The 21,490-nt window shown below is 35.9% G+C and overlaps 1 protein-coding gene across 1 annotated transcript; it reads right to left on the bottom strand.

Moving 5' to 3' along the window:
• Positions 1-358: 358 nt before the first annotated feature.
• LOC133300438 (nucleobase-ascorbate transporter 3) lies at positions 359-15,867 on the bottom strand. Its single transcript, XM_061499985.1, has 14 exons — positions 15,627-15,867; positions 15,107-15,204; positions 14,832-15,008; positions 5,532-5,632; positions 5,298-5,373; positions 5,135-5,194; positions 4,866-5,050; positions 4,676-4,772; positions 4,374-4,460; positions 4,194-4,252; positions 1,657-1,748; positions 1,492-1,569; positions 1,242-1,402; positions 359-730 (listed from the first exon to the last, which is right to left on the bottom strand). The coding sequence occupies exons 1-14, from the start codon at positions 15,781-15,783 to the stop codon at positions 512-514; spliced, it is 1,647 nt and encodes a 548-aa protein (XP_061355969.1). The 5' UTR covers positions 15,784-15,867; the 3' UTR covers positions 359-511.
• Between the last annotated feature and the right edge of the window lie 5,623 nt (positions 15,868-21,490).

Raw genomic sequence — 21,490 nt, 5'->3', positions numbered from 1 at the left:
AAGGTACGAAATTTGATTTTGAATTCACAAGAGACTTGGCAAATAAAAATTTATCCATCCATAATTAATTTAAAATAATTATAATTATTCCTCGTACACCATCCTTCGCTCCATTTTAGAAGTGTTTTCTGACGTTGTATTACTTGACATTTCTCTAACTTTGTATTACTAATACAATTTCCTATATTCAATGTATTGACTATGATATGCACACGCTTCTTGTTTGATTAGAGGCATAAAAATCACCCAACTCGTTGCCAAGGAACAAAATCTACCATCTCGAACACATACTCAAGCATACTGTTAGATAAAAATTTTGCATGTAAAAACATGGGATATAAAGAATTACAATGTCACATGAATCCATTTTATACAAGTAAAGGCAAAATCTAGCTGCTTGTCGATGATGAAAATTTTGTTGGTCCATATTTTACAAAGGTAATTGTGCATAAAGATTTAAGAATTATGCTTCACTGCAGGGCTTAGATACAAGCATATATGGATAGTACCTTTAGAGAAATCTACTAGGAATAAATTCAGTTAACCTAAGAGGATAACGGTAAAACTCATCATTCCTAACATCTCCCTTCTTATTCTGGAAAGGAACCCACCATGGAACTCCTCTGTCAACAGCTGTATGTTTGGCATCAAGCGTGCTATCAAGAACGGTCCCAACAATTATAGCCACAGTTGGAGGAGAAGAGAATATGGTGTTCAAAATGTCATTAAACTGTTTGTGACACAAGACAAGGTAGACTCTAATCAGATTAAATGCATTTACAGAGGTAGGAAATCAAGCAAACAAATAATTAAGTAAAAATAATGTGTTAGAAGGAAAATCAATTAGAAAACAATAAGTCAGCTTCAAACTTTCTAAATACATCTTAATTTAAACAAGATTCACGGTTCAAATTTAACTAGAAAAAGGGATCAACAATATGTCTCCATATTGTCCAAACCATGCAGCCAAATTTGTGCTTAATAGCCCTAGAGGCTGGCAAGTTGCACCTTAGATATTGCCTCAACTTTTACTGCATATTTTTCAACTTATGTTTACTGATCTAACAAAATAGTGTAGTGGGAAGAGTTTTTTTTCCTAAAAGGTAATATGTTAATATTCTATTGGCCTTAGCTCAAACTTACAACCCATATTTATAATCCTAATTATGGTTTGATGAACGATGACATTGCCTAATCAACCATAGGGAATGAAGAAATATGAGAGTTCATAAGTCACTTACCCATCCACCATTTGTTCTAACTGGACCATGACCATCTGGTGCAGTGTTCATGACAAAATATTGAGGTATTGAGATCCCAAGAAACAAGGAAAGACCCAAAATATAGATATTTCTCATGGAATTGCTATTTGCAAACTGTATAAATGAAATCCCAATAGCAGCTGCAAAAGAGAGAGAGATAAGAGAGTGTGTAAGGCATGCATCTACTGCTCAAAATTATAATAATTTATGTAAAATCAGCATCACCTACCCACAATACCAAATAAAACACAGTTTATAGCAGCAAATATTGGCAGGGGAATTGATGCAAAAAAAGCTCCAAATTTCCCTGAAGGAGACATAGTAAAATAATTACGTCAGAAATGTAAAACCGAAAGGAAAATCTCCCCATATGGTTTCAGGTAGAATATTGTACCAAAAATTGAGAAGAAGATCATGAAACCACATGATATTTGCACTACTCTTCTGCTCCCTATATGCGTTAGACCAAGTAGGCCAACATTTTCACTGCAATTATCAAATAGATTAATCAGGTTTTTACTAAGATAGAGAATTCTTAAACCCAAATGTAAACTAATATTCCTCTCACACATGGCTGTTGCAAAAGCTCTTAGTCTATAAAACCAAGATTTAAATATACAACAGAAGTTTTCAAATATGAAAACATAATCAACAAATCTATGTCTGTAATAAATATTAAACGTACAAAGCTTAGGGGACGTACAGAAGCAGCACAGAAGCAAGAAATGAAAAATGACATTTCACAAAGAGATTATATCTGGACTCCAGATACATTATAAATTTTATTCCCTCCCCTTCCACTCTTTCCAGTTTCACTTCTATGAAGCACGCCCTTCGTATTTTTATAATCTCTTCATTTGCCGTGCATGTGCCTTCATTAAAAGCTCCTCCTTAACAAAATCTGATGATCTATTTTTAAATAAACAATGGGAACACAGTAGAAAATAATCACACGACATTAATAACATATATAGTATGGCTTTTATTTGAATATTAAATACTACAAAGAAAGAACACTTGAGATAGGACACACAGCAGGAATAGTATTTGAAGGTCCCTTGTTTTTATTACAGGACCTAGGATTATAATTTGTTGTTGCTAATATGCTAACCAATTTTATAAGCTAGGCATGGTGGCTTGAGCTTGCTTAAAAAGTCCATTCCAATAGAATATTCTGATGTAATAAGCAAAAGGGAAAGCAAACAAACAGACAAAATATGCTCAAGCAGAAATAAGTCAATAACACTCATTGGTTTCACAATCTAGAAAAAAAAGCATCGTATATGGATAAATGAGTTTAAATCTGATAACAAACATAATAATCAAGCATAAATTTCTGCTGCCATTAATTTATTTTCACAAGATTTTGGAGATTCAAACGGCCACAGTTCCTGTAGGCCATATTTGGATTGATGGAAAGGGATGGAATGAAGGTGAATGAAATGATATTACTTGCAATTGTTAGGATTGTTTAAAATAGGGTAGAACAGAATGGAATCTGAAGGAGTCTATTCCATCCAATATTTATATTTTTCTTACCCCCAAATTTGGAGAGCATAGGATGAAACAAACTTAATATTTACTGATCTACTTAACATTCTGTTCACTTCCCAAACAATTGAATGAAAACTTTCATGCATTCCATCATAAAATATCCAAACAATGATATGGTAAATTTATTCCATACCATTCCATTCCACCCATCCATAGATATCCAAATTGAAATTTAAATACACATGGGCTAAGGAAAGAAATGCTCAATGAAGGTTTATAATCTTAAAAAGTTTAGTTGTCAAGGGAAATCATTGATAAAGGATTTAAAAATGGTTCACCTAATTTCATCGAGTTTTTAATAATTAAGGGGTGTATAGGATTAGTATTTTAAAAGACTATTTTGAGATAAAAAATCTTATAGATTTTAAAGACTATCTAGAGTTGTAGTAACTTTAAAGACTTTTTAAAAGTTTTTTTTTACAATCACGATTTATTCTAATCACACAAGGGCTATTTTCTGTTCAAAGTTGACATATGTACTGTGCAATGAGCATTATTTTTCTACTCATTGTCTTGTCAAACAGTAACTTGCATTCATTATGGTATGAGAATGCTTAACATTGTTGAGTAGATGCTCTTTTAACTCAGTGACAAGAGCAAGTTATGTAATAGCAACAACGATTTTTTTCCCCTTGTTATTCAACAAATGAATATTGAAATTTCGTCTCCCATTGTGTGCCTAATAGGGTGCATAAAAAGTCTTGAGCATCGGCAATATACTGTTAAATATGTTTATCATCAACGTATTACCAGTGCTACGATAAATAAATCAAAAAAAAATAAAATGGAACACATCATTAGAGATGACAAGCACAACAATAAATCATCAATTAATCATGAAGGAGGAATGCCAAAAACCAGAGAAAATATACGAGTCAAAAAAGTACATTGGCTTTGAGAAAAGACTAGGGTAGATTGTAAGACACTACAATAGAGAAATCTCAAGAAAATCTGGGGGTTAGGGTGAGATGTTGAGAGAGGCATGCTATTTATATTTTTCACTAAAAAGTCTCACAAAATCCACACTAATAAAAAATCCATTAAAATCTTCAGATTTTTGAATACTACAAGATTGTTTTTACTTTGATTAAAATCTTGATTGAATACCACCAAATTCGGACAGGCTCAAAATCGAATAACATTGGATTTTTTTGTCCAAAAACAATCCATTAAAATCTCAACCCAATACACCCCCTAATGCTTTCATAAAAGTTTAGTAAAAAAGCTATGTAAATTTCCACCAAGGACATAATAACTATCACACACACACAACCCCCCCCCTCCTTCCCCAAAAAAAAAAAAAATGACAGCAAGAGACCAAAACTTTAAGAAAATCACTGCCCGAAACAAAAAGTTCATAGAGAATTGCTTTCTTACACAGATGCAGTAGTACCAACAACAGAACCAAAAATGCCTTCAATCAGCATGCCAATACCCTGTATTAAGGAAGGTGAAAACAAGAGTTTGTATTAAATGTTACAAGCATATCAAGATTTTGTAAAAATGTGAAAGATCAATTAAATTAATTGTTAAGAAGCAAGATGATTAAAACTTTACCTGCAGCCCAATGCTTCGGCTGAGCACATGTGCAGGAGGGGGTGTTGCACCAGAAAGCCTGGCTGCAGCAAAGAAAGTGCCAGTTGACTGCATTCAAAATTTCATCATGAGAAAAGCTCCGGATTAGATCATCAGTTTGATCTCATGGGATTGAAAATAAATGTAATATAGGCCAAAAAATATTAAGATCATTTTCAAGAGGGTGCAATTGTCAAGATCTGAAATGCCTCAAAATTGAGAATGTGCATATAAATTGCCAGAAAAATTGTAGAATTCATAATATTAAGGAATAGTTGCTAGACCTCTGCAGAAGAGACAAGTGCTGCCCCCATCATCCCAAAAACATGACTAGCTCTGAATATGGGGGTACCCCACTGAAATGGGTATGGAACTTTAATCCTGGAATAAAAACAATATAATTGTTATAATAAAGTTCCATAAAGAGCATCTAAATTCAAATAAACTCTATAAGCAACTATTTTCTGAACATACCAAGGAGCAGAAGACAGAAGGTACGCGCGATCTGTGCGACAACTCAACTGGGTCTGTTCTTTAGCATTATTGTATGCACCAGCCACCGTAAGGATAGCAGCAAAAGCCCAGATGACAGCAATGCAGAGAAGTAAAGCAAACCTCTCAAGTACATGATGAGTTGTAGGATGCAAGCGCTTCAAATACTGCAGGGCCAAAAAAAAAAAAAAAAGGAATTGTCAGTAGAAGAGGATGAAACTCTAAGAATTGCTTCAGATGAGATATAAAACCTGCTGCGTTATGACCAATAGAATGAGCATAGGTAGTCCAACCTGCACGCAATTTGCAAGCTGCATGGAAGAAGAAAATTGAGTTATTCAAGTCATTTTATTTATATTTTTTTATTATAAAGAATAACTCATTTATTCTTGGAAGTGTATTAGTAATATTTACCAGAGGAAAGCCCCTCGTGAACAGACCAAGACCCACCACACATACAACAGGTACAATGACTATGGGACTAAACAACCTGAGAAAGAAAGATGAATCACCAGAAAATTTTAAACAATAATAATAATACACTAAAGCTGCTAAGTTTAATGCAGCTTCAGAAATATATCACCACGAACTGTAAAAAAATTTAGAGGGAGGGAAAAAAGATTGCGTTCAAAATTGACATCAATTTACCTTGTTAAATTTCCCCATGCCTTACTATACCCAAGGAAGATATTGATGAAAGAAGAAACAATTAGGGATCCTTGAATTGTTCTCATTGTGTAGATAAACCTCTACAAGTTCCAGTGTCACAATTCATTAGCATTTTAGATCACCATAATTCGGAGTTAAAGAAAGCAATTCAAATAACAAAGAATAAGACAAGCATGCACCATACAAACTGAAGTGAGAATATGGTAGGTTCCATGAAAAAGCAACAAAAATTATCCAACAAACATTTGAAGAAAACCAATACATAATTTCAAAACAGAGAAAAGACAATGCATTCAAACAAAAAAAAGAAAGTGTTATCTTAATAGCCCACATCTAGAACCTTCTAGAGGGCACCCCATGGTGAGCTATAGAGCCTCTCACCATAGAGTATATCCTTTTCCCCTGTACAGCAGCCTTTGTGCACTGACAATGGCTGCATTGTGCCTTATCCTTGGCTATAGGTAGCTATAGCTACATCCCCTCTCCTCATTTTCTCACTCCCACGCTTGGAGAGTGACCTCTCCTCTCTAAATACCCCTTTTCTCCCATTGAAGAGGCATATCTATTCTATTCTTATTCATGAGCTGTTACTTTGCAAAAATCATAGCTATTTACACACTCCCCCCTTCAATCATAATGTCTGTGAAACTTTAACAGATCCTGGGTTCATACCATTACTACTAAGAGTACCTCTAGATCAACATACTTTACCCACCAAGGGATACATCAGTGGCCCTACAAACACAAACATTTCATTGGTGCCTTCTGTAGGAATCAGTAAATTCCTATTCCCATCTAAATGTGGTAAGAATGTTCTACTCAAATCGTAAGTGAGAGGTGGAGATCTTAAGTTTTTGTTTCTAGTTTCTTAACGAAAAATACTTCTGCAACCTTCAAGGATGATTTTTTATCTGAGGATAGTTCATCCCTGACATTCATTTTCTTTCTCTGTAACTAATTATTACTAATAAATTTCTAACCACCTTTGGATTTCTCGATAACTCGATTGATTGGGGACAACCCCAATCGGCACCCTCTTCTGACATTTCTTTGTAGTCTTGCTTTTTATCTATATCTAGAAATTTAAAATAGCAATGGCGTGAAAGTCTGCAACGGGGAAGGGAAATGATAAATGCAGCTGCTCGCCTTCTAGATCAACAATTATGGTATTCTAGACTGTTGCGAAATGGTCAGTCGATCACCATCTTTGACTTCTTGTTGATTGGTCAAGGTGACTACCAGTGAAGCTTGATCGTAACGCTGCTGTAAGAAGCTTAGTAAATTTCTGAAGCATGGCAATTTGCATCGCACTAGCCAGGTCAGAAACGCTACAGGAAGGCTGTGCATATAATTCTGGATCGGCTGCCACCTAGCGTGCCACGAATTTTTGCCTTTTAAATGGTTTTAAACCATATATGTCTCCCAAGCAGCTCACTGCATATGGGTCATCATAAATACTTGAGCCAAATTTGCTTACATACCGATCGGTTAAGGCCGTTGCTTGATATGACCCAGTCAGTACTGGATGTGTAGACAAAGCAGTTGAAGGCACGACCGGTCACTATTTGACTTCAAATGCTGATGCAGAGATCCGTGGATGGTATGATGATCATCCCGACTAACAATGCCTTGGAGCTATGCCAGTTGCTCATACCGGTCGACAATGCCCATACCTTCCTTGCTCAAATCATTACCAGCCGCATGTACTCCCGTAACCTCTTGGCTCTAGACCAAGGTTGCCATACCACCCTACTCTGATGTTTGAGTCGGTTGAAAACTGTACAAGACTATCATCTGGGCTTGGCATCCTTCTATATCTTTATCACTTAAATTCCTTTGCTAAGCTTAGTATTGTAAAGTTACTTCTACCGAACAGTGTAGACAAACTCGTCTTTTTCTTCTTATGGCTTTGACTAAATTATCTCTGCAACTTTTCTTCTGTTATAGTCTACTTATAATGTTAAGCATGGCACTGCTCGGATTAGCTATCCATGTTTCAAGTTGATCACTATTCACAATAGGCAGATAACTTCCCTTGGAGTGTCAATCATAGGCAAACCCGATCAGTCATATACTATGCAATTTTGGAATAATCCTTCATCACAAAGATAATTATGTAATACCAGAATTTGTTTTACCAGAATTCGAGACTACAAGTGCTATAAAGAAAGAATTTTCATTCGCTAGGCAGGTCATACGAAGAAGCTTGTGGCAATAATGAACCTCCACGTAGCAAGATATTTTGCCTTGACAATTTCCTCTCTTTGTGATTCATCTCTGGTGGAAGTGCTCATGTTATCTAAAGAGGAAGCTCTTTATTCTGCCTTCAGCTCTTATTTCACTTCAGCTCTGTACCGTTCGATTGGTCATGTGGCAATCAAGAGAACATGGACATTGGCCAGTCAGTTCTTCACTACTCGTTCTCATCAAATCACAATTAAGATGTTGCAGTAGATGAAACTAGTCTTGGCAATGAGTTCGAATCACTCTTCATTTTGTACTTGCAAATTGTTAGACAATTTATATCTTTCTCAAAGGCATGTTTTGACTTTGTACACATCATTGCAACGGTGGCAAACTATAACATCATTCCTTATCATAATTTAATCCAGAAAGGCAATCGCTCCATTTTCAAAATTTATGAATTCATATATTGCACAACAAAGCCGAGGCAGCCAAGGGCCCACTCGGTCATGGCATGGTAAAAAACATTGATATGGAGAACTACTTCAAACCAAAGCATGCATATGGATTACAAACATCCCTACATTGGCCAAGAGGTCAACATTCACAAGTCAGATGGCCAACATTTACCATAACAGAAGAGCAACAACTTATATCGACGATTGCACGTCGGGATCGTGATTTCTGGAAAGACAAGATTACTTTCATTCTTCAACCAAGGAAAAAAAAAGTCACTACATGCGGGGCCTAGACAGGATTCAACTCAAAAACCAAGAACTTACTGGAGAGGCGATTGGCATAATAACATTGGTAGCCCGCCTTTACATAAGTAGGTGGTCAGCATTTGCATTGGTTGGGCGATTAGCATATACAAAGCAAGATGGCCAGCCTTCACATTGCTCAGATGACCAGCATCTACAAAGTCAACTAGCCAGCATTTACATGCCGGATGACCAGAAACTTATATCGACGGTCGGATGGTCAATATTTTATTTCGACCTCCAGCAAGGGTAATTGTTCACCACCATACTTATGATTCTCTTTGAACATTTTATATCTTCTCCTTTGATTATAGTTTTTCTATGAGCATCCTAACCACTAATGAATGAAGTCCACGTGCAACTGTGTCATCTCCATAATTTCAGGGTGCCTATTGCAACCCTAAATAGAAGACCCTGAATGGCTAGCGTCCCATTCAGGAGGTTAAGTCCTAGATGGTCAACGCGTCATCTAGGCAACGAAGACCGGGCAGTTAGCGTGCCCCCGGAATGAAGACCCCGAATGGCCAGCGTCCCATTCAAAAGATTAAGTTCTAGATGGTCAGCGCGCCAGAAGATTAAGTCCTAGATGGGCAGCGTGCCATCTAGACAACGAAGACCGGGCAGTCAATGTGCCCTCGGAATGAAGACCATGAATGGCCAACGTCCCAATCAGGAGATTAAGTTCTAGATGGTCAGCGTGCCCCTAGAATGAAGACCATGAATGGTCAACGTCCCATTCAGGAGATTAAGTCCTAGAAGGTCAGCGTGCCCCCAAAATGAAGACCCTGAATAGCCAGTGTCCCATTCAACAGATTAAGTCCTAGATGGTCAGCACGCCATCTAGACAACGAAGATCGAGTGTCAGCGTGCTCCCAGAATGAAGACCCTGAATGGCCAATTTCCCATTTAGGAGATTAAGTCCTAGATGGTCAACGCGTCATCTAGGTAACAAAGATCGGGCGGTCAGCGTGCCCCAAGAATGAAGACCCTGAATGGCTAGTGTCCCATTCAGGATATTGAGTCCTAGATGGTCAGCGCACCATCTAGGCAACGAAGATTGGGCAGTCAGCGTGCCCCCGGAATGAATACCTGGCATGACTAGGCACATTATTATTATTTAAATGTTGCTGATATTAATTGTTGCAGGTTAATAATGCAACTTGGATAGACATATAATTTCTTTCACTGATGATAGCAAGGAGGTCAACCATCCAACTACATCGGCACACTACTTGACACTCATGAGCCTATACACGTGAGGCCTTTACACTATTTTCATTTCCAGAATATATTATTATATGTATTACTAGTACAACGTGAACTACATGTTTAGAATATTGGTCAAAACAAGTTTTGCATTCACCACAAAATTTTAGGGCCAACTTGACCACAACAAATTCATATGATTGGGTTGTAGATTAAATAATATTTTCTGCACTTACTATTATGTTTTTAACATTTTCTTAGTCAGTAGATAGTTACAATATCAAGCGTCTACCTTTCATGGCAAGATTTTGAATCACCTATGCGAAACAGAGTTTCCAGCCGGACTTCGTTAGGCTTCATGAAAGGCAATACTATTGTACGAATCTATTAATTCACAAGTCTATACCGTACCCAAGTCATGAAGATGATGACACTACCAGGAAGTATTAACGAAACAATCTTTTAGAAAGTATTAATAAAACAATCATTTATGACCCTGCGCTTAAGACCTCTGTAATGTCTGGCCACTTACAGAATCAAATGACTGTCCCCACAAACCAACACGAGACTTTTCAGCATGTTTTGTCCTCACTCACACACTTCATGAGAAACTTCCCAGGAAGTCACTCATCCCAGAATTGCTCCAAGTCGAGCACGCTTAACTATGCAATTCTTAAGTTATGAGCTATCGAAAAGTAGATGCATCTTGTTAGTATATGTAGCGCATATTATTTCCTTTAAGCTATCCTTAACTGTACAGTCTCATACCTGCACAACCTCTGAATCTCTCTCGTTCGGGTGTTGATTCGATTCATTCATGTACCCCTCTAGTTGGAAACCTGCCAGGAACCGCTCCTTGTCCGTGCCTCATCTCTTTTTGCACCGACTATCACTACCCGCCCTCGTCAGCTCCCAGGATGTTACAACCTCCTCAATGGCCAAGACTTGTTGGATAATGGCATAGAAAAAGCAACGCAAGGGGTGCATGGTTTATCATTTATTTGCTTGAGAGCTTCCCAACTGTTCCACTCTGAGCGTATGAAAAACAAGTTATTGCCACTGCCATGAAGAAGGAAAAAATGCCATTGAACTTTGACTATCCCCGGTAGATGTGAATGCCAAGAACGCGAGATCTCCTATAGCAAGAAAAATTCGGTTGCGAGGAATAATCCGGTCAACATAATGACAACGACATACCGTTCATGACCCTCCACAACTTTCGGATGATATGAAACTGATAGCCAACATCAAACACTTGAGAAAATCATAGAAATTAAGCATGAATTAGGCAAGTTCATCATGAGGAGTTGAGCTTTCATTAGATTCTATAGCTGAAACTCTAAACCATACTCTAAACAACTGGGTCAATAATTATGGTGGTCAGCATTTGCATTGGTTGGGCGATCAGCATATACAAAGCAAGATGGCCAGCCTTCACATTGCTCAAATGACTAGCATCTACAAAGTCAACTAGCCAACATTTACATGCCGGATGACCAGCAACTTATATCGACGGTCGAATGGTCAATATTTTATTTCGACCTCCAGCAAGGGTAATTGTTCACCACCATACTTATCTTTGAACATTTTATAACTTCTCCTTTAATTATAATTTTTCTATGAGCACCCTAACCACTAATGAATGAAGTCCACGTGCAAGTGTGTCGTCTCCATAATTTCAGGGTGCCTACTACAACCCCAAATAGAAGACCCAGAATTGCTAGCGTCCCATTGAGGAGGTTAAGTCCTAGATCGTCAACGCGTCATCTAGGCAACGAAGACCAGGCAGTTAGCATGGCCCCGGAATGAAGACCCCGAATGGCCAGCGTCCCATTCAAAAGATTAAGTTCTAGATGGTCAGCGCGCCAGGAGATTAAGTCCTAGATGGGCAGCGCGCCATCTAGACAACGAAGACAGGGCAATCAACGTGCCCTCGGAATGAAGACCATGAATGGCCAACGTCCCATTCAGGAGATTAAGTCCTAGATGGTCAGCGCGCCATCTAGGCAACGAAGACTGGGCGGTCAGCGTGCCCCCAGAATGAAGACCATGAATGGTCAACGTCCCATTCAGGATATTAAGTCCTAGAAGGTCAGTGTGCCCCCAAAATGAAGACCTGAATAGGCAGCGTCCCATTCAACAGATTAAGTCCTAGATGGTCAACATGCCATCTAGACAACGAAGACCGAGTGGTCAGCGTGCTCCCAGAATGAAGACCCTGAATGGCCAATATCCCATTTAGGAGATTAAGTCCTAGATGGTCAACGTGTCATCTAGGTAACAACGATCGGGCAGTCAGCGTGCCCCAAGAATGAAAACCCTGAATGGCCACTGTCCCATTCAGGATATTAAGTCCTAGACAGTCAGCGCGCCATCTAGGCAACGAAGATCGGGCAGTCAGCTTGCCCCCAGAATGAATACCTGGCATGACTAGGCACATTATTATTATTTAAATGATGTTGATATTAATTGTTGCAGGTTAATAACGCAACTTGGATAGACATATAATTTCTTTCACGGATAATAGCAGGGAGGTCAACCATCCAACTACATCGGCACACTACTTGACACTCAGGAGCCTATACACGTGAGGCCTTTACTCTATTTTCATTTCCAGAATATATGTATTACTAGTACAACGTGAACTACATGTTTAGAATATTGGTCAAAACAAGTTTTGCATTTACCACAAAATTTTGGGGCCAACTTGACCACAACAAATTCATATGATTGGCTTGTAGATTAAATAATATTTTCTACACTTACTATTATGTTTTTAACATTTTCTTAGTCAATAGATAGTTACAATATCAAGCGTCTACCTTTCATTGTAAGATTTTGAATCACCTATGCGAACCAGAGTTTCCTGCCGGACTTCGGTAGGCTTCATGAAAGGCAATACTATTGCACGAAAGACTTCTCAACATGTTTTGTCCTCACTCACACACTTCATGAGAAACTTCCCAGGAAGTCACTCATCTCAGAATTGCTCCAAGTCAAGCACGCTTAACTATGCAGTTCTTAAGTTATTGGCTACCGAAAAGTAGATGCATCTTGTTAGTATAGGTAGTACATATTATTTCCTTTAAGCTATCCTTAACTGTACAATCCCATACCTGCACAACCTCTGAATCTCTCTCGTTCGGGTGTTGATTCGATTCATTAATGTACCCCTCTAGCTGGAAACCTGCCAGGAACCGCTCCTTAACTGTGCCTCATCTCTTTTTGCACCGGTGATCACTCCCTGCCCTTGTCAGCTCCCGGGATGTTACAACCTCCTCAATGGCCAAGACCTGTTGGATAATGGCATAGAAAAAGCAACGCAAGGGGAGCATGGTTTATCATTTATTTGCTTGAGAGCTTCCCAACTGTTCCACTCTGAGCGTATGAAAAACAAGTTATTGCCATTGCCATGAAGAAGAAAAAAATGCCACTGAACTTTGACTATCCCCGGTAGATGTGAATGCTGAGAATGCGAGATTTCCTATAGCAAGAAAGATTCGGTTGCGAGGAATAATCTGGTCAACATAATGACTACGACATATTGTTCATGACCCTCCACGACTTTCGGATGATATGAAATTGATGGCCAACATCAAACACTTGAGAAAATCATAGAAATTAAGCATGAATTAGGCAAGTTCATCATGAGGAGTTGAGCTTTCATTAGATTCTATAGCTGAAACTCTAAACCATACTCTAAACAACTGGGTCAGTTGGACGACGTGTGGAGGAATATTGAAGTTCTTGAATATCACACAAGTTTCTATACTTTTTCCTCGAAACAGCTCACAGAATAATGCAATAGATTCCAAAGTAGACCAAACTACATTTTATGGATAAAAATGTCTTCAAAATATAGTGCTCCAAAATGCCTATATATAGTGGTAGTTGCGAGGCCCATATTTGGTTCTACAAAGTCTCACCTCACAACTTCATATGCTAACACGGGAAAAAGAAGCAAGCAGTTGACATGTAAAATCAATAATTTAAAAGTGATGAGGATATAATGTTCTAGTGATCAAATCTCCCCCATTTTATTACTTTCTGAATGATAAACTTCTACTTATAACGCCAATCGATATTTGGACTGTCTATATGTGTAAAACATGGAATTTCCCATGACACTCCAGCAAGTTAACACGAAGATGTTCGACCCCACCTAGGGGCGACATTCAGAAGAGACCTCTCCTTACCGACAAGCATATTCAAGTGGCCTGAAAAATCATTCATTGCCGACCAATTAGAACTTCAGTACAATTGCAAGCCAAAAATAGAAGACTTGAAGCACTCAACCTTGCAGACCAGGTGTGACATACTCATATACAGACATGAAGACCAATATAAAGGCTCGTTATTGATCAGTCAGATCATTGTTTAACACTACACACTATGGACGGCCGACTTAAGTTCCTATGCATCTTGGCACCCTGACTTAGCAAGCTACCAAGCTGGGGAAAAAAAGGGGGAGGGGGTTCTGGCTGACCCACTTATAGGCCTAACAATCTTAATAGCCCACATCTAGAACTTCTAGAGGATACTCCATGGTGAGCCATAGAGCCTCACCACAGAGGATATCCTTTTCCCCTGCACAGCAGCCATTGTCAGCAGCCTTTGTGCACTAACAATGGCTGCATTGTGCCATGTCCTTGGCTATAGGTGGCTACAGCTCTGTCCCCCCCCCCCCCTCTCATTTTCTCTCTCCCATGCTTGAAGAGTGACCTCTCCTCTCTAAATACCCCCTCCTCCCATTGAAGGGGCAGATCTATTCTATTCTTATTCATGAGTTGTTACTCTACAAAAATGTAGAGCCACCATAGCCATTTACACACTTCCCCCTTGAGTCATAATGTCTGTGAAACTCTAACATAGCCTTGGTTCATACCATTGCTACTAAGAGTACCCTTAGATGAACATACTTTACCCTCCAAGGGATACATCAGTGGCTCTACAAACACAAACAGTTCGGAAAGATAGATAGATAGAGAAATAGAAGATCATCTTGAGCAACTTAGTACGTTTGAACTCAGCAAACATTACTTCCAACAGCAATTAAATTCTTGCAATAATAATAAGGTTAAAAAAATGTATATCATTAAAAATTACAAGCTGTTTGCAATAGGCAAACCTCGTGCTCAGAAGGGAATGTCCTGTCCGTGTAATCATTTATGATGGACATCACTGGAAGAATGAAAGCAAGTGATCCACCCATCACAGCTGGAAGCCTTGAACCAAACCAAGTCTGAAGCAGTGTGTTCACACCAGACATAAACAACAATGACTGTATCACACGGGCTTTGTCGCCCTGAATCGAGAATAGCAACACACTTAGTACAATATGAGTAAAACCAAGCTTCTGTTTCTCAATCTTAGCATATAGATTATATTATTAACCGCACTTACATGGTTCCCACCCATTGCAGGCACCAAGGTGGTTGCTATCAAAACAGTTGTTCCAAGCATCACAATGTAGTGCTGAAAACCCAGTAGAAGTAATTCCGCTGCCAAATTTTTTGATGTAATCAAAAGGGTGAAGCGTTAAGAGGAACCATCATAAGCTTGAATCCGAGAATTAAATACTTAGAAAAGGGTTTTAAGATATAATTTATGCATATACCGAATCACATAAAAGATTCATACAAATGACAAGAACAAAAAAACAAAACAACTTTTTTTTAAGAGAATCCTACTGGAATAAAGGTAACAACAAAAAGCAATCTGCAAATAAACCATTGAAGTATAAAATAAAATAAAATAAAATTACAACCCTTTAAAGTTTGAAGCCTTGACATAATTAATATTCCTAACTGCTTTTAACATCAAGCATAACTTTTTCCAGATTTTGGCATTAAAAATCAATTAAAAAAATGAAACTAAAAGACCAGAATCAGACACAGTGACACATTCAGAGAGAGAGACTAACGCCATGAAGGATTAGAGTGGATGCAATAATGAAGCTGAAGGAGTTGTTCAGCCGGAGGAAAAGTGGGTCCTCTTGAAAGTCCAAGATTAGGCGGTGGTGGCCCTGGCGGAGGTGCCGGTGCTGACGGTGGTGCCTGGTGGTTATGTGTCTCACCCATTTTCTTCCACTATTTTTTTATTTTATTTTTTTGTTTATTTCCCAAAGAGAGAGTTTGTTTGTGAGTACTGAAAAGCTGATAAAGTAAAAGCAACAAGGCTTGAATGAAAGGAATGGCTACTTAGAAATAAAAGAAAGCAAATTAAAATAAATTAGTCAACGTTGAGTAAAGTCCTTTCCTTCTTTCAAAAAATTCTTATAAGAATAGGTTGTGTGGTTTTCCAGAAAAGTACAAGGAAAGGGGTGGGAGAAAATAACGTAAAACGAGTTTTCAGGTTGCGTTTTATGGTTGTCGTGTTATGGGAGTAGCATTTTCCTTTGCGTTTCGTCCATTCGATTGAGTTAATGATTAAGTACATGCTAGCAGAATATGGGTTGAACGCGTGGATCTTCATTATTCAGAGTCCTCGAAGTACTCAAAACTCTAACTTCACACACATCTGACATTACAATCTACCGTCTTTGCCAATTCAATTTAACATTCTACTTCTCTTAAATAACCACTATGCCATTCTAAGTCTCAATTATTCTTCATTTCTTCGTTCTTCGCTCCAACATTCATGATTCAACCCAACATGCCATCACCACAACGTCATGTGTTATAATTACTCTTATCTTTTTATATTACTGACTCATATATTTGCCATTAATGTTTGTATTTATACATTCTCATTTATTTTTTATTTTGAAACTTTGAATTATTTTTTTTATACGGACACCGGTTATATGATTAATCTTAAGTTAGAATTTAGTCACATTTAAATTTCTTTTTCTCTCCTTAAATATATATTTAATGAAAATTAAATCCAAATTTATTTCTTATCTATTTAATTTGTGTTGCTAATTGAGTTACACCAATAAGTTTGAAATTTGAATTTTAAATCATTACTTATCTTAATTTATTATTCTTCAAAAAAAATATAAATAAATTATAGTTTTAATTTTATATTTATTTATAATTTTATTGTGATAATCATTTTTATACTTTATTTTATTTTGTAACTCCATGTGAGGGTTTGATATTTATGAGATAAAATTATCTCTCTCTTTTAAAAGGTTGATAAGATACACATAAAAATATGTTGAATCATATAAAAAAAATGAGAGGGAAAAAAACTTATATAGAAAATAACTTTATCTCCTACAATATGAGATAAATTAAAAATGATAACTTTAACTTTAAAATTAAATAAATTACCTAGTCAATAACGGATAAAAGATGTAATTGTAGTTATTAATAAATAATATAAGGGTGAGAAAAACACTGAGAATAGCTTATTCCTTATTATAATATCTTGATTTTTTTTTATTTTATTTTTTGGATTACATATCTTGATTTTTTTGAATTAGTATAACGTTCAAATTTTGTTTCATGTAAAGGAATTTGTTGGCGAACACTCTAGTGTACTGATTAGAAGTTTTAAAATGAAAATTATTATAAAAGATAAATAAACATTAGCAGATTTATATTCAAAAATTATTATTTTTTAATGGTAACTTGAAGTATTTAATAATAAATATTAAATACTCCCCGGCAGGATCCCATGTTATGTTAAATTCATGTGAGATTAAATTTAGTTTAGTTGTGGATATATGTTAAACAGAGCACTTAACTCTTACTAATATATAAAAACAGAAATGAATATTAAAACATTAGCATTTAGTATCGCCATAAGAGCAAACTACGAGTGAGTCTTGAGAGAAGTTTATATATCTTTTTTCTCGTAATAATTTTTTTAAAAATAAAATGATGCTAGACTATTGCTTAAATAAAATTGAGTTTATGTTAAGAAAATTAATTCATTCTAAATTTACCTTAATTAGGTAAATACACTTCGGTCCAAATCAACTTGTCAAATCAATCATACAATTCTCTAATCAAACAAATTACGCCAAGTAATTAACACAACATGATGAAATCAAACAAGCTGGCCACAAACTTTTTCAAAAGATTTCAACACCGAAGTTTTAAAAAGTATATTTTGGTAAATAAAACAAAACACTAATCAATTAAAGCACTATCTGATGTACCTCGTTCACATTCTCACCCACAGACTAACGTTTCATCATACAGCACATGTATCACTTTTAAGCGTTTCTCTTATCTTCATGTTTCCCCAGTACCATCAATGATCTCAACCCCACAAAAAGAAAAGGAAAATAAAAAAGAAATGGTAGAGTTTGAGCTTATCAATAAAGAGATACTTTACATACAGTTATATTATGCATTATGTGTCCCACTCTAAAGGCCCGAATTAATAATCCAAATGATATAATTCAGTTACCTTTTTATAATATTGAAGTTGCATCATTTTTTTTCTAATCTAGTTTATCTTGGATTGAATCAAATCTTACTCAATTTATTTTAATTGGATTTTAGTATATTTTTTCTCCATTTGCTAGGTCTTTGAATCTCACTCGAAACAAAAAAAGAAATAGAGTTGAAACTCTTAATAAGTTTTGTACCCAAAAAAAAATCTTAATAACTTGAATTCTCTTATTATAGAGGACATATTTAAATTCATATTTAATAATTAAAAATAATATATAAATTAATTCAAATATCAATTTAATTAATATTTATCTCACTCATAAAACTATTTATTACATGTAAAGGAAATTTGTTTCCCTATTAATTATCTCCCTATTTTGCTTCCCTCCAAAACAAGTAAAGTATTTATAAACGATGTTAAGCACAACAAAATTTTGCTCACAGACATGAAACGTTAGAAGAAAAACCCTTTTTTTTTTTGTTTTGGGTCTAAGTGAAGTTAATATAAATTGGTTGAGAATTATTATCAAAAAAAAAAAAATTGGTTGAGAATTATCTAGGGATGTGCATGGGCCGACTTGAATCGATTTTTTTAAAAAATCGAACCGAATTGATTTAAACGATTCGGTTCGGAAGTGGTTCGGTTCGATTCGGAACCGGTTCGGGTCGTTCCTATTTTTAAAAGAAAAATTTTAAAATTTTAAAAATAAAGTTATAAAAATCAATTTGGTTCGGTTCGAAAACAGTTTGGTTCTTAAACTGGTTCAGTTCATGAAATGGTTTTTTAAAAATCGATTATTTTAAGTGTAGTTCAGTTCAGTTCATGATTCAGCTAAGTTTTTTTGATTATTTTGCACATTTTATAATTATCCCCTGAAAACGTGTTTGGTCAAGCATTCCCTTGAACTGGAAGGAACACAACTAACCTTAGTTGGAGTTTCATCCAGTTTTATTTCTCTTCTAATATGCTTTAAATTCAATTTTTCCATGGCCATGATGGACCTTAGATATGTTTATTTGTTTGATCACTTTTGGTTTAATGTTTTTAGTTGTTTGATCACCACTTAACTGATAAGAAGAATTATAGCGAGATTGAAGCGTAGGGACAATGAGCATATCGTCACTTTTTAGACAAAAATTTACCTGGTTGTTACGTCTGAGAAAAATTTATCAAAATGCCACGTCACAATCCTGCTAGTCTGACAAGCGGGAATGGACTGGACACGTGTCAGCGTCTGAATAGTCAACCATTTTTGCTGAGCTGCCCAGCTAGAATGACAGAATACTGACACGTGGCAAAAGTACAGGCATTTTCTGCATGTCTGTACTTTTGCCACGTGTCAGCATTCTGTCATTCTAGCTGGGCAGTCCAGCGAGAATAGTTGACCATTCAGACCCTGACACGTGTCCAATCCATTTTCGCTTGTTAGACCAGCGAGATTGTGACGTGTCATTTTGGCAAAAAAAAATTCAGACGTGGCAATATGGTCAATGTCCCTTAAAGGGTATCTATCTATAATAGTTGACTTCTTGAACCGTTTGGTACACGGATTTTTTTCGGATTTCTGGAAAACTGAATTTTTTTAAATTTTAAATTTTCAGATATTATCGTAAACTGAATGTAAAAATCATATTTTTGAAAATCGAGATTCCCGGACAAATAAAAGTTTCTCCTGTACCAAACGCCCTCTAAAGGATAATTCACATATCTAATATAATTTGTTTCTAATTAATTAAATTTACACACGAAAGTAATGGCTAATTAATTAAGAATAGTTTTAATTAGCGTACAACCACGTTTTAGAAGGATGCTGAATAATTAATGAGATTGAATCTTCAACTAAGGTAAAGGAATATAATTAATTATTATGTAAGAGATAAAATTGGATTGATGAAGCGAAGTCAGATAAAATTGGAGGCTTTATAGCTGGTGGATGTTTAGTAACACTCTTTTTACATTGGAACAGAGTTTGAAAATTATATTATTTTCAAAAAAAAAAAAAGAGTTTGAAGATTATATCCAGTTTTTACTTTGGAAGACGGGTTTAGTGTATGTCATTTAAAAAGATATAAGTTGTGTTTTTTTAGTGAATTACACAAAGTATGACCGGTCGTACTTTGTGTAAATCTGAAGAAAAAAAAAATTCACTTTACACGTCAGCGATGTAACTGAGGAGAGAAAAAAAGTAACTTTTCATATTTACACAAAGTATGATTTGTGTAAGACACCTAAGATACAAGTTTGTGTTATTCAAAATGATACTTCTTTTTCCCTTAAAAGACATCTCTCCAATATGAAGTGGATTTTTTCGTGATAAAATTTTTGAAAAATTGATTTATCAGAAAATTATAATTATATAAAGGTAAATCAATAATAATGATTTTATAATTATCTATTTTAATATTTTTTCTTTTTTCTCCTTATCATCGTTGATCTATTTTTATATGGTTATAATTCGTTTACATAATCATGTCATGTTTTATTTAACTTGAGAGGATCTACTTCCAAATTTTTGTATTTATCATTTTCTTTATGGAAAAAATATTTATTCTTTTACATGACATAATTTATGTCATTTCACTCTTATAAAGAGGTGGAACCCACACTTTTTTTTGGTCTAGTCTCTCTCTCCCTTTATCTATCTCTTTCTCTCACTTAAAATGATACAACTTTACATCTTTTAAAATGACATGTTTCTCTTTCTTTATTAATTATAATTGAACCCCACATATTTAATATACATAGAAAAGAGATAAATATAAAAATTTCATATCACCAAATTTTAATATGAGATAATTTATTCTTTACAAAATCAACCAAAAGAATTTTTTGGTACTAACTGTTTGATGAAATAAAATCATTATTGATTATTTTATTAAAATATCATCCATTGGTGTTAATGGTAATTTGAAGGCCACGAGGAGGACTGAAGAGGAAATGGGGAGTGGTGATATGCCACTGTAAGGTGCAGACTCAGACATCACTGTAAGATTTAAAATCTCGCGCCAGCATGTGGAAGCCATGTGATCCGTGGGGACTAGGGATTATTATTAATAACGTGCCCAATTTTTATTTTTGTTTTTAAGAGTACTTGATTTTCTCACATTAGTAATGCCAATGCCATTGTCACCGACCTTAACCGACCAATGCGTACCGCAACCTCCTCAAACTCTTTTGTTTATTACTGATTTCTAATATGAAATGAAAATTCACATTAAGCAAAACCCCACAAAATCTTTGCAGCACCGCGTTATACCTTGATTTTGGCAAGTCCGTAACCAAGTCTCGAAAGAACCACACCCAATGTGACTCAGATGTAGGTCATTACCATGAAGGCATCGACCACGTGCCTCGTAAAGAATCTTTATAGAATCCAGGATCCCCCTGTTAAAGCTTCTCGAGATCATTATTATTCCATTCTATTGCAATATAATT

Source organism: Gastrolobium bilobum, unplaced genomic scaffold (genome assembly GCF_033153095.1).
Source record: "Gastrolobium bilobum isolate Gb01-03AN ecotype WA unplaced genomic scaffold, APGP_CSIRO_Gbil_v1 utg43050, whole genome shotgun sequence".
NCBI classification, from domain to species: domain Eukaryota; kingdom Viridiplantae; phylum Streptophyta; class Magnoliopsida; order Fabales; family Fabaceae; genus Gastrolobium; species Gastrolobium bilobum.
This window is presented reverse-complemented; position numbering and strand designations above follow the sequence as displayed.